This window comes from Lytechinus variegatus, chromosome 4 (genome assembly GCF_018143015.1).
Source record: "Lytechinus variegatus isolate NC3 chromosome 4, Lvar_3.0, whole genome shotgun sequence".
Classification (NCBI taxonomy): Eukaryota; Metazoa; Echinodermata; class Echinoidea; order Temnopleuroida; family Toxopneustidae; genus Lytechinus; species Lytechinus variegatus.
The window spans coordinates 35,320,182-35,334,743 of record NC_054743.1 but is presented as its reverse complement, the minus strand read 5'-3'; the positions used below and the strand labels follow the sequence as shown (position 1 = coordinate 35,334,743).

Genomic DNA, 14,562 nt, shown 5'->3' with positions numbered 1-14,562 from the left:
GGGTTAAACCTTGGTTTGATGATCAGAATATCACCCATTTTGTTCAATGCTTCATATTCCCGAAAACAATGGTCTATTCATACCACACCTTTACTCTCCTGGGTAGAGAGAAGTCATTGAAAGAAAAATGCCCTTATTATTCACACATCTTCACTTTGAACCCTCTTGCACTATTATGAATTCAGAATGTCCATTTGATTAACGGCTAAATTCATTTTTAAGCAAGATCAAATCAATTGTCTATTATAAAACAACTTCTTTAGATTTATTTAGGTGTTACATAGAGGCTGTGATACGCAAAGAAGGATTGTTGATATAGCTTTATTGATTCATTGACATTTAATGATGTATCACAAATGTGAAAGATTTTATGTGCATCTTCCCTTTCGTAAAGAAATATTGCTATACTAAATAAGAATGAAGTAGTTTTGCAAATACATATATTTTGTTCTCACTTCTCTTTTTTTAAGTGTGTCATAATTTGATAATTGCATATGTAACCGTTAAGATAAAATTATTATCAGCCTATATTCACATAATTTTTACCTTGGGAACAGCTGCATTATTTTATCTGTATCTAAAACAGGCCGGTTTGTTAGACCTTTTTTTTTTTGGGGGGGGAAAGTATCATTCATAAATATTCTCAAAATGCTCATAAATTGTGCATGAAATAATTTCTTTCTACCTGGAAACACAACCTCCACCCCCCCCCCCATCCCTTAAATAGAAAGAGTCCTTCGTGATAATATTGATTGCCTCACCCCTTGCTAATTCATGTTATTTGAATGAATTACATCATTTTCCAAAACAGTGTAAAAGTGGGGGCTTGTTTTCCGCGTAACATTAAGCATACAACCATTTATAGCACGCGTTTCGGGATGTTTTTCATCAATGACCTGATGAAAACGTAAAGAACAAAAAAAAATCATCACATCATACATGAAAATAAAGTCAAAATCTAAATCAAAGATAACAATACTTAGTAACATAAATAAACAAATATGAATCAAACTAAAATATTTTAAATTATTAAAAGGGAACAGTGACTATTTTTAATACTACTAATTGTATTATTAGTTATAAATGTATGTCTAACTATAAGATATCAAAGGGTTAGGATCATTACAAATAAAAGCAATGTAACATCAATGTTTAGAGTGTGTATGAGACTAGTCAAATTATCCGGTTTTATCAGGAACTCTCGTAACTTTTGAGGAAACAATCATTTTTAGCCCCTATTTCGGGATCCTCCCAAATGGAGACAATTTCCATCACCCCTCCGATCCCATGCACGTCCTGGCTATTTACGCTTTAAACTGGTCCTTTTTGACGTCCTGAAGTGAAACCTCAGTTACGTTACGTAATACAATAATATTGAAGCGTTAAAGTTCTGTCATCACTTTATTGTCAAACTTCTCGTCGCTTGGATGCGATTTCCCCTACTTAAGGTGATGACAATGATAAAAAGCCATTGGATGATTCGCTTCAGTTCATCTTTATTCTATAGTCACAATGGTGAAACCAATCCCAGTCGGGTCAAAGCAAATACGTTATTTTTAATGGCGTATCGTCAGTCGGTTTGGAGTCGGTTTCACAGATATGACTGTAGCTTAAGACCACCACTTAACTGGAAACACGACAAACAAGCACGCTATTCAAGAGGTCTTCGTGCAATTTACTTCTTAAATTAATACAGCTGGTGTCCACTTACGGGCATTCAATGGTTCCATGCATGGTCCATCCAATATCCACATGATAAGTCTTTTTTCTTCGTTCCCGGCCTACAAGAAATGACAAGATTGGTGGTCAGTTTATAAACAATGGCCGTGGAGTCCTCAACCGTCCTACAAGGGGTGTTTAATTCGCAAGGATCAGATACACGAGGTGAGAAATTATACTAATGATGGCACATGTAGCTAGATTTGTAACACTTGCCAGACGATTCAAGAGCAATTCTTATTACCCCGACTTTGGCGCGAGCTATCACGCCAATCACGTACCACTTTACCCGATACCCATTTACCTCACCTAGGTCGAGTGCGGCACCTTATGGACAAACTTCTTGCTGAAGGAAAACACGCCATGGGATTCCAATCCAGGACCCTTTGAAAAACAAAAGTCGAAACCACGAGATCTGTTGGAGCATTAATAGATTTTGCAGTTCTTCTGACATTAAAGAAAACAAAATAGAACCATATATGATTCTCCTTGATTTTATTTCACGAAGTTATTTTTTAAAGTTGGCGAGTGCTGCTCAAAGTGTATGCAGCCCACTCCACTAATCCAATATTGCTAATGTTATCAATTCATAATCTTCGAGCAAAAAAAAAAATCTTCAAAGAAGAGCGAGATTCGAACCGTTGCCTTCATAATTAGCGCGTTTAAAGCAAGGCACCGGGCAATTGATGACTGAGTGTGTATTTTGATTGAATTTTACAAACGTGTTATCAGACAGATATGATAATTTAATTCTGGCACCTACCTTTTATGTTCAACGTCACCATCCGAAATGTATTGTTACCTCCACATTATGGTAGGAATTATTATACCTCCAAGTTGTTGTCGCTTGATTCCTCTTTGCTCTTTCATTTCTGTACTGTATAACTGATATAGCTCTATTCCGTGTTGTTGAAGATCATCCAGACGCAAATGATTTTCTTATCTATGCTAAAATTGGTGCTGTGTTAGACAATCAGTGGAAATAATTTTTAAAATGAAATGATGGAAATGAAGCAGGGACAGGGATCCTCAAAAGAAGCACAACACTTTGGCCCGAACTCACAAAGGTGGTTTCGTTCAAACTATGGGTTTTTTTTTTTTAGAAACTGTGGGTTTTAGAAACCATGTAATCATGGTTTTCTAAAACCTGCGATTCACAAACGATGCTTTCTAAAACCCACGGTTTCAGCAGTGGTCTCTAATGAAACCATGGTTTCAACAGTGGTCTCTATTGAAACCATGGTTTCAACAGTGGTCTCAAATGAAACCATGGTTTAAACCGTGGGTTTTACCTCAAAACCAGGGATTTCCCATTTTTAGCGGGTACTGAAAATATTCATCGTCGCTATAAAATGGTCAATTACTCACGATGTTCTCACATGCAGCTCTGCTAATACCAACAATAAACGCTTCGCTTCTTTTCTTTTTGTGCAAATATATTTATCGTCGTCTATCTCCATAGCTCAGTAATGTACCGAAATACTGTTCTGTGATTGGTCAATGTGTCTATAAACCATGGTTTCTTGTAAAAGCCATGGTTTGAAACCACCTGAAACAGTTGACTTAAAATCGTGCCGAAAAACCTCGGGAAAGCCATGGTTTCATTTGAAACCACCTTTTTGAATCGCAAAATCAGTAAAACCCACGGTTGTTGAAATCATGGTTTTGGCAAAAACCACCTTTGTGAATTCGGGCCTCTGAGTTCCTTGGTTATTTTCTTTGATCGAGGAACATGTACAGACAGTACAGTGTCTGAAAGAGCAGGTATGTAACCTCTGAGAAGGGTGATTTTATTTTTTGGATATAACTTCCGCCAAATCACTTTTGTTATCCTTTCTTCAAAATGGTTTATTAAAAATAAGTCCGCATGTGCGTGGCGGCTGCTGACGAAAGAAAATGCAGTCTGAGATTTACCATGATATCCTATTTATTATATGTATCACTGGCGTACAGATCAATTATCAATTCATCAATTATGGGCATGCCCCCCCCCCTTCAAAAAAAAATAAAAAGGAGAAAATGGAAAAGGAAAGGGACAAGAGGTCAAATATATCTTTTTCTCCATATTATGTTAAGCTCTTTCATAAAATGTATTTTTTATTTATAAGGCAAATTTGTACATAGAAAAATGTGTCCTATGCGCAATGTCTTGTCCGACAAAAATAATGCATCATTTCGACATCGAGTTATAATTGTTATTATAACTCGATATCGAAATGATGCATTATTTTTGTATAAGTTATCTCGTAACATAATAACATGAGAACGCATTTTTTATCATATAACATGACAAAAAAAAACCTTCATCAATCAGTGCTCACTGGAGAATATAGCATCACATATTAGCAGACGCGTGGAGACAAAGTGCAAACATTTGGAAGCTTAAAGAAGCGCCACCCTATACTTGGCGAGATGACCAGATACCTTATCATGTCAACATATAAACATTGTAAGTAGAAATGGCGACATCGAACACGCCAAGCCCGATTAGGCATGATAGCTCTGTCGCCAAAATGACACTCGGTATTCTATTCAATTTTGTAACATTGTATTTGATTTTGTGAATAGGTATTGACTATTGTCATCATTGGCTAGAATTTATGCTTTAACCAGTTTTGGGATTGAAAACAAATTTACATGCAGTATTTGTTCTTCTTCGCATCAGATACACGGGATCAATAGTGATGACTGTCTTATCGTTTTTATATGTAAAAATACACTCTGTGAAAAAGGTTGAGAAACATTGGCCTAAATGGTTTTCAATATTTTACTGAATTCAATGATCTTGAATACAATTGTGGATACTATCATCACAAGAGGGCGTGCTCCATTTTCTGTACTTCTCGGTTTTCTCTCCTTTTTTTCTTCTTTTTTTGCACCGTTGCGAAATAGCGATTCTAAAGCGAGCGATGCAATCATTGGAGCACGCGAGCGAAGCCCCTCCAGGCAAGTGGCAAAATCATCTTTGAACTTGATCGTTAGTGAACGTGTGAGCTCTCGACATCGGTATACCAGCTGTGAGTGCTTGGGGACACTGTCCCCGTTTCTCCATCGTAAAGCGATTAAACCAGTGAGAGAAAATTCTATACAGCATTGGAATTATAGAGAGGAATAATCTGAACTTGAGAAAGGGGCATGTCAGGTACGTTCTATTATCATGAATTGTTTTCATCTAGATAAATGATAATGACTGCGTACTCGATTTTATATAAAATAATGATTTTAAGCTAACTCCCAGGAACATTGTCATTAACCTATATCTAATGACTTATGATTATCGTAGATGCATCGGTATCCAATATGTTGCCCTTCAGTCCGTATCACCCCACCCCCCCCCCCCCTCCCTCTCCGAGTCCGTAAACTCAGCCTTCACTGCAGCTAATAGTAATAGTACTTTTAGCCATTTTTCTTCTTTGCTAATTAACAAATTCATCTCATTGGTCCATCCGTGTCTCTACATATTATAGGCACCTGTTAATATCAACTCGGCACCTCCAAGATTCGTCCTATTTTGCCTCTTTTCTCATACATGGATCGACATCACGTTATTCGTTACGATATATCTATTTTCATTGTACTTTGTCAACATAAAATCGTTCAAATCACTACATAATATTGGACAGTAGACAGTTGGACCATGGGCCTATGGCTGGACGCAATTGAATATCTAATCAGTTACTAGTATTCTTACCTACACTTATTCTAGTAAAAATAACTGTGTCCCAGTTGATTATAACTAGAAAATATTGAAATAATAACTAAATATATAATTCCACCCAGTTAATCGCCCCTTTTATATCTATAGGCCATTTTACCTGATTTGTCTTTCAGGTGGATGAAAATGAATATGTGCTCATGAACGATTAGGCCAGAGTGGGTGTAACGCAAATATGGTTGCTTCTCGATCGTCTTATCTCAAAATGTTTTTCATAAATTACTCTCAGTCCCGGCTCTTGGTTTATACTTAGTTTATGCCATGGAGATATAGGCCTATATATCTCCATATTTATACTATTCCCTGTTTGAAATTTACATGAAAAGCCTTGGCTGTCGGCCCACCTTGCAGGCCTTTGATTTGGTTTCTGCTTTTACACGGCGGCGTCACCCCGGCATCAATGGTGCGGTTTTGTATATCGCTTTACTATGCCACCAGTACCACTGTTGATTTTATGAATATAACCATCGAGCTAACAATCTCAGCTTTTATGTTTGCTGTGGTCTTTGTTGACAAAGCTATTACAATGGAATATCATGCTCCCTGATCCGTGTATAATTCATAATGAGATTGCGTTCTGCGTGCATGGAGGGGGTAGGGCTTGACTCGGCGAAAAAGGCAACCACTCATATACTCCGCATCATTCTTGACGCGTTCGCAACCTGAGCATGATCATGATTAATAATTAATATTTTTTGTGTAGTAGACTATATACTACTCCTTGTACAGGATAGGTACGGATGAGGTTTGTGATAATTGTAATTACCAATTCCGAGCAAAAAGGGACGCTCACAGTGTAGTTCTAAAGCTTGAAAATTAAGGGCGCCAAAACCTACTTTCAACCTTTCTCTATGTTTGAATATGTCTGTGAAGAGATATCACCTGTATAGGCCAACGTGAATATATTACATAGATTAAAACAAAAACGGGGAGGGGGTATCTCATTTTGTCCATGACGCATTTCGTGAAAGAAATCGAGGAGGGAAAAAAATGGAAATCAAGACAAATTGGGGTAAGACTACTACCTATTTCTGTAGCTGTTAATGACATTTGCGAGATATTCCTTGGTACATGAACTTTAACCCGAAGCTGTTGGACTCCAGACAAGGCACGAACCTTGATATTGCATCCCATCAACATGGATTATGAATTGCAAGGGCTGTCGGATTGTATTAGAAGTAGAATTATTACTCTCGTTTTTTTAGGTTTATTGTGAGCCATGCGAAGGGTGTTATTCTCCAGACAGGTACGATAAAACCATAGAGCTCTCTGCTAGCTCCATGATAAAACAGACATGAAAACGGAGTTTATTTGAAATGTCGCGTAGAAATGGTCTTCGAAAATAATATTTCCAAAGCATCGTATCCATGGTATTGTAGAGTTATTATCTATAAACATTTTTGTCATGGTATTGGATACGAATATTAGTGTTTTTTCTTGTCGTTGTCCGGTTCACGCTGTCTGATGATGAAAATGGTGGTGATGATGATAAGGATAGTGTTATTGTGCTTGTTGGTGGTAGGGATTGTGCAGGGATGGTGGATAATGATGAGGGTGGTGGTGGTGGTGATGGTGATGAGGAGAAGGAGGAAGATGCCATGGTGGTGATGATGGTGGTGACGATGATGATGATGATGGTGACGATGATGATGATGATGATAGTGATGATGATGATGGTGTAGATGATGATGATGATGATGACGACAATGATGATGATGGTGATGATGATGAATGATGATGATGTAGATGATGGATGATGATGGTGATGATGATGATGGTGTAGATGATGATGATGATGGTGTAGATGATGATGATGATGATGTAATGATGATGGTGTAGATGATGATGATGATGATGTAATGATGATGGTGAAGATGATGATGATGGTGTAGATGATGATGATGATGTATTGATGATGGTGTAGATGATGATGATGATGATGTAATGATGATGATGATGATGGATGATGATGATGATGATGATGGTGGAGACGATGACGATTGTGGTGACGATGGTAATGATGATAATAATAATTTGAAAATAACCAACGATATAAAAGGAAAAATATGATGATACCATAGTCCATATAGGCCTACATTTCTAATGAAAATAATGAAACGCATACCAAAATCACATGCGTTTTGGGGATAAAAGGTTTTCGACGAGATGCCCAAGATTCAAAAGACACTTATCAAAATATTATTTCTGAATGAAACCAATATACACTTGATGTTTTTCCACCTGTTACAAGATAGTCGCGATTCTATTCACACCGTGATATAGACAAACATTTTAGCTCCTACCGGAATATTGATTTTGGGCTTGTTTACATTAGTACATATTTAACAAAAAGATATCGACGAAGATGTTCTTAAACCATGCACAAAACAACTGTTGGAAATGTGATCACTCTGTCTTTGCAGCAGCGCAGCTTCATAAAAATATCCCTTATGTAATTGTAAAGGAATTTTCTTGCTTCATACTTTTTCTTTCAAGAAATCTACGACTCGAACGGCTGATGTATGGAATCTTTTAGTCATAGGCCCACATTTAAAAGATGTTGGCTGATTCTGTTCTTGTTATGGGCTTCATTTATGCAGAATGGTTCTAAGCTTTACCGAACATATCCAAAATATTTCTTTGTAAGAGAGTGGTATCGTCGTCGTCATCATCGTCAAAATCATCATCATCATCATAATCGTCATCATCGTCATCATCATCATCCCCATCATCATCATCATCATCATTATTATCATCATCATCATCACCATCATCATCATCACAGTCACTATCATCATAACCACTAGACTTAATTACTACCATTATCATCACCGACAGATTAATTCATCAACTGCTTTTTTCAGTCCCTCCGGGTCGTTTTCGAACGCGAAGACCTTTACGAATGTAGAGTTGCTTGCGTGAAATCTAATAATGTAAGCACGGAACCATATATATTCTACACGATCTACGTCCGCGTGACTGATTCAATCTCGTATTCGATTTTAACCTCAAGCATGTCCTATTTCTTTCCTAAAATGGTCAATCGCCTCTTCATCTCTCCGGCAGAACAGGAATTTTCACCGATTCATTTGGGATTAAAGCACTTTGTGGTGTTATTGGAGAATGATTTGTCCACCCCGAGCATGGAACGGATAGTCTTGAAGATCTGACTCTGAATGGTGATGGTGAAGATGGTAGTGGCGGTGATGATGACGATGATGATGATGATGATGGTGATGATGATGATGATGGTGATGATGATGGTGGTGGTGGTGATGATGATGATGGTGGTGGTGATGATGATGATGATGGTGGTGATGATGATGATGGTGGTGGTGATGATGATGATGATGATGGTGGTGATGATGATGATGATGATGATGATGGTGGTGGTGATGATGATGATGGTGGTGGTGATGATGATGATGGTGGTGATGATGATGATGGTGGTGATGATGATGATGGTGATGATGATGATGTGGTGGTGATGATGATGATGGTGGTGGTGATGATATGATGATGATGATGGTGGTGATGATGATGATGGTGATGATGATGATGATGATGGTGATGATGATGATGACGATGATGATGACGATGGTGGTGATGATGGTGATGATGATGGTGATGGTGATGATGGCGATAGTGATGATGATGATGACGACGACGACGATGGTGGTGGTAATGGTTATGATGATGATGGTGGTGGTGGTGGTGATGGTGGTGGTGATGATGTTAATGATGGTGATGATAATGATGATGATGATGACGACGACGATGATCATGTGGTGGTGGACCTGGTGGTGGTGGTTGTGGTGGTAGGGGTGATGATGATGATGACGATGATAATAATTGCTGTCTCAAAATGATAGTACTGATATAATTTTCCTGATAAATAAAAACCAACATAATATATTGATCCACATAATATTCAAATTTTGGTTATGTCGTTGAACGAATACCTCCTTTTATCATCTCACATTACAGTGGTTGTGCTTGTCGTTGGCGTATATTTATGAATTTATGTTTTCCAGCTTATTATCAAGGGGAATAAAAGATGAGTGCCATCCCATTGGAAGCAGAAATTTCCAGAGCTGTGGTTTATCATACACTGTAGTTTACCATGCATGGACATGATGGGAAATCATAGTACCTAGTTCATTACACTTTTATGAACCATCTTCCCTGCTGTTGCCATAGCAACCCGTATGTCTCTCAGACTTCTGTGAATTATTCAAAGATTGCTTGATTCATCCTCACAAGCACCTCATACAGTATTTTCATTTTACTCCGTATGCATCATTTTACTCCTTGGGAGCGTTTCATGAAAGGTCTTATCGGATGTTTTATTCGACAGTTACCATGGTAATAATCGGACACCCGTGCCTCTTAGCCAATCAAAAACAAGGAAAGTTGTCAAATATAACAACTTGGCGGGTGACGAACGTTTATGAAAGGCTCCCCATAAGTCTCGTTTAAACTTTTGAAAAGGTGAAACACGAAATTCCTCAAATTGTCCTTATCTATCTGGGCCCGGTAACATAAAGCACAGCGACTGATCGTGGGGCTGAGTTCTACGATCGATTGAATTGATTTTTGTGTATATAATCAATCGTTTAAATCAGTCCTACGATAAGTTACTAATCTGTGTGTCACATGCTCATGAGATCAATTGAATTATCGATTACTATATATTTTATATACATATTTGTTTTAATACTGACTAGCAATAGGATATTAAGCAAAACTTTTAATTTCGCTCTTGAGATGCAATTTAATCGGAAGTGAACTTTCTTCGAATATAACTTTAGGGATGCTGTGGACGTCACGAATACTCTGTAGAGATGGTTATGCTGGGGTTTTTTTTAAACGTATTTTATTTTGAGACGATGTAAAGGCATGGTCGTAAATGAAGCAAGACACGAGCAATCTCTCTCACTCATTAATTATAAGATCGGCCATCTTCTTTCCCAACTCCCTCTTTGTCTGTAGTAAAGTTGATGACATCAATATCATGTATGGAACGCGACAAGATAATGAAGCCAGTCACCGTTCTCCATTTAGCGTCGTAATTTATTATATCACCGCTGTTCAGTCCACGCCGCGCGCTGCTCCACTTTAAGGTCGAAGATTCATTAACTCTCATGGCGAATGGATTAAATTTTGCTGACACCGGAATTCATGAAGAAGTATGTTGAATACCTGTAGTAGAGAGCTACAGCAGCTGTAGAGCACAGCGAATTTATTTGTCCCAGTATTCAGTAATATCGCTGATTAAAATTTCATAAAACTCTGTTTACTAAATATTCCTTAATCGTTTAACAGTTTAAAAACATGCTTATTAATTAAGAAATAAAGTTGAAAAGTTGAATTTTGCTGTTTAAGATTGTTTAAGATATAACATTGGGGTGGGAGTCATCATTAGTATTATTATTATATTTTTTGGGGGGGTGGGGGCTTATTACACCGTTGAAACCAATCAATCAATTTGGTTTGATTTTTTTTAAAGAGCAATTCAAATTGGTTGTTTAAATTTTTGCATTTATATACATTTTTTTAAAATGGATATTGAAGGCTTCACAGAGAAACTTAATCAGTTGTTAAACCTCCAACAAAATACAATTTGGTTCGTGTCTTAGAAATCAATTTGCAAGATATGTACTGTCGCATTCAGGAGGATTCAATACAGAAAAACAACCACACGAATGATCACGAAAAATTGGGACAGAGATTATCTGTCATGATTTCAATTTTCATGATTGGATGCCACTACGAAGGAGCAACAATTTCCTTCTAGCCATCCTATCTACGTTGGCTTAAATCAAGTAAATGAAACACATTCACGTTTCTCAATTGTGTTCTTTCTCTCTTTCGCCCTCAGATTGAAGCAAGTGCTTGAAACCTGGCCAACATCCCAAATCAGGAGAATCGGATGAGGCACGCATCCTCATCGTGAGATGGGTAGAGTTCGAGATGAGATTGGGGATGCTTATGAATGGGTCAAGTAGGTTATCAGCATTCGATCCATTCCTTCCTACTTCTCCCCAAATCCTTTCGGCTACCTCCGATCTTAAGACGTCACTTTAGATGATCTCTGTAAACCTAGAAATAAATCCAGCTGTCGGAGTGATTCTCTCCCCTTCTTCCGATCGAGAAGCTATAGCATTTTTTTTTGCGTGTGTGATAAAAGAAATGAGATGATTCGAGCTGAAAAACATCCACGCTATCAGAGATGATTGATGATGAGAAATTGATGGAATGGTCGGAGGAAGCATCATCGTCTTGGAATCTACAGGAGACTGAACCGGCAAGGAACACGTCTGTCTCTTTCACTCCTCTGGCAACACGATCATCTCTACAAACATATCGTCTCATTTCGTGATAACAACCGTGGGCTCCTCGAATGTCATCATATCAAAGAAATGAATTCGCTTTACGCTTTCATCGAAATCTGATTATTAAACCATTTTGTTTGAAGAGATTCCGGAAAGCCATATTGTTAAATCGGGAATCATATCGCGACATGATCAATGATTTTCACAATTAGAAGTCAATCAGTAATGATATCAATCCATTGCGTATGATTAGCTGATATATTACGTCATTGATTTTGATGACATCACGTGGGTAATGTGACCAATCATAGCTAAGCATAGAAATCACCTTTTTACCTCCATGATTGAATCTACATGATCTACGTGCTTCTGAATCAACAACAACCGTTAACATGATTAAATTTAATGAACGACACTGTCCGTTGAATAAAACATTTCACTTTCCCCGGAATTAATTTGGAAATTACATTCCTGGTCATGGATCAATTTCATTATTCGAATCTTGATCATTCTCGAATAATATTGAAAGGAGATTGGATAACCATTCAGTATTGACTGTACTTCCCAAAGATCACATATCTTTTGCTCAAATGTCACTTATCCTTTACTCAAATGCCACGTTCATTCTACTCAAAGATCACTTATCATTTTCTTTATTTTTCTTCCATCTCGACTTTCTTCACCCATACACCGACTGAGCCTCTCTTGGTAAACAAAACTTAAAATTAACGAATTAAATACAATCATACATTAGAAATGGACACATATCTGGCTGAAAATATCTGTGAGACGTCTGCAAGCGGCGCAGGATTCGTGATGATTCGTATTTTATTAAAGACTTGATGAAGCTTTTGTTAAAGCCTGTTCTGGACTAAAGAAGTGGTCACCTGATTACGATATGAGAATGTTACTATGGTTTAGTCGACCCTTTGGTCGCAGTTTAGGGCGTCGGATCGTCATGCAACTGGTCTCCATTGGATGTCTTTTCATGTTGATATGTCTTCATTTACAGTATGAATTTTCGAACAGGGCGGCGGCAGCGTCATCGCGCTTCAACCGCCATTCGTTGTCGTCGAACCAGAGGAACTACGAGAAACGGTTCCCCATCGATGACGACGATGAGAGATTGGCGTGGAACGACGGAGGAGGGAGACGAGAGAGGGCGAGGACTCGAAGGGACGAGGGCGATGACGACGGCGATGCCGAGTTGTTCTATATCGACATCAATGACGAGCAGAGGAATATGATTAATAAGGATTTATCGAGAGGGGTAATGGGGGAACCGATTCAACGGACTGGTGTGGTGGAGAAGAGGGGTGGTCAAGGAGGGTCATCGGGGGTGCAACTTCAACTTGGTAGGAAGGCGTTATTATCAAAGAGGATTTCATCAATTGCAGACGAGTACACGGCCGAGGTAAGCTTATCTCTTTTTCTATTTTTTTCATTAAAAATACTCAAAATTCAAAATTAATTTTATTCTTAATAATCATTAAAACATCATATTGTACAGGATTAAGATATTCAACATTTATTTTCTACATTAATTGGTGCAAACTGTCTATTATTATCCTGGCAAACGGAAATCATAGTGACATTAATTTAAGCCACTGGCTAACATAAATTGTTTCTTAAAGCCTGAGCTGCAAGGCGCCAATTTTGCCTGTGTCTGCGATATGTTGTAAAAATGAAACTCTGAACTGCTGAATAAATTGCAAACAAAAATCAATAATAAGTGTTTCAAAAGATTTTAAAAAATACAGTGCCCAGAAGCACTATCCTACTTTCATTCCATGTAGCCCTTTCACGTGTCTTAAAATTTGTCTCCCCAGCATAGAAATCAAAGTAAGATAGTTTTTAGTCACAGATATCTTAAAAGTGTCTGCATTAATTTCATTTTTTTTCTTCTGTGAATTTCTATCAGTATGAACTATATTAAAAACATCACGCATCCATGTAGGGGGGTGAGACGTCTGTAATGTTAGTACATGTCTTGATAACCTTTCCCTTCCATGGAAAGAGACCCAGCTATCCCATCGAACCCTGACATTCAAAACGAGCCGCTGACTACCTGTATACGCGTAGGCTTCGTCCATGAAAAGCAAACAATATTCCGTTGTCAGGGATGAATATGTCAAAGTGGAATATGTCTGTTTGTATTCCTTTCAATTCTTTTGATCAAAACTAAAAAGAGGACAAAGAAGGATTTGAATTCGAGTAAAATCAGAGTTCGGTTGGGTGTTAACATTTCTTTCTGTCACGGGCAGCAGAAGTTCTGGATTGTGTGTTTGTTTAGTCTCCTATGATTAAACAGTTCCATTTGTCATGTGTGAAGTTAGCTAGACGACGATGTAAATATTGGAAATGCGATTAAATACATTCGTTTTTCGAAATGGTGATGAATTTTTCTTGACACCTTTCTTTCCTCCGTGAGTTGCACACGTGATGAGGTTATGAAACAAGGTTCGACTAAATCCTGGTTTACTTTAAGTCGTTTTATTTTTCAATCAGAGTTGACTAAATAAGTTTATTGAACATGTTGATAGCGATAAAACTTGAGAGGCTTTGACTTTGAACAACCAGATGTATTATAGTGGACGTCTTTTTTTTTAATACCGTGTTTTATAGAATCTAATAGCCTCACAATCAAGACGAAATATAAACACTTGCTGATATTGACGATAGCCTATCGTGTAGGCCTATTTGTTCGTTTGATTGTGAACCATCAGTTGTATCTAGTATTTAGGCATCGGTTCTATCACCATGCACCCATGTGCTGTGGATCTGTTGAGGTTT

At 37.8% G+C, this 14,562-nt stretch overlaps 1 protein-coding gene across 2 annotated transcripts in view; it reads left to right on the top strand.

The window, feature by feature from the left end:
* The first annotated feature begins 1,551 nt into the window (after nucleotides 1–1,551).
* The window catches only part of LOC121413927 (methyltransferase-like protein 24), a 44,081-nt gene continuing 31,070 nt past the window's right edge, over nucleotides 1,552–14,562 (top strand). Inside the window, exons 1-2 of one of the 2 annotated variants that reach the window (XM_041606932.1) lie at nucleotides 1,552–1,884; nucleotides 11,316–13,183. In XM_041606932.1, the coding sequence (XP_041462866.1) occupies nucleotides 12,668–13,183 (516 nt within the window). In that variant the 5' untranslated portion in view covers nucleotides 1,552–1,884; nucleotides 11,316–12,667. Of the gene's footprint in view, nucleotides 1,885–4,613; nucleotides 4,862–11,315; nucleotides 13,184–14,562 lie in introns of those variants that run through there. The other variant, XM_041606933.1, reaches the window with a different exon arrangement.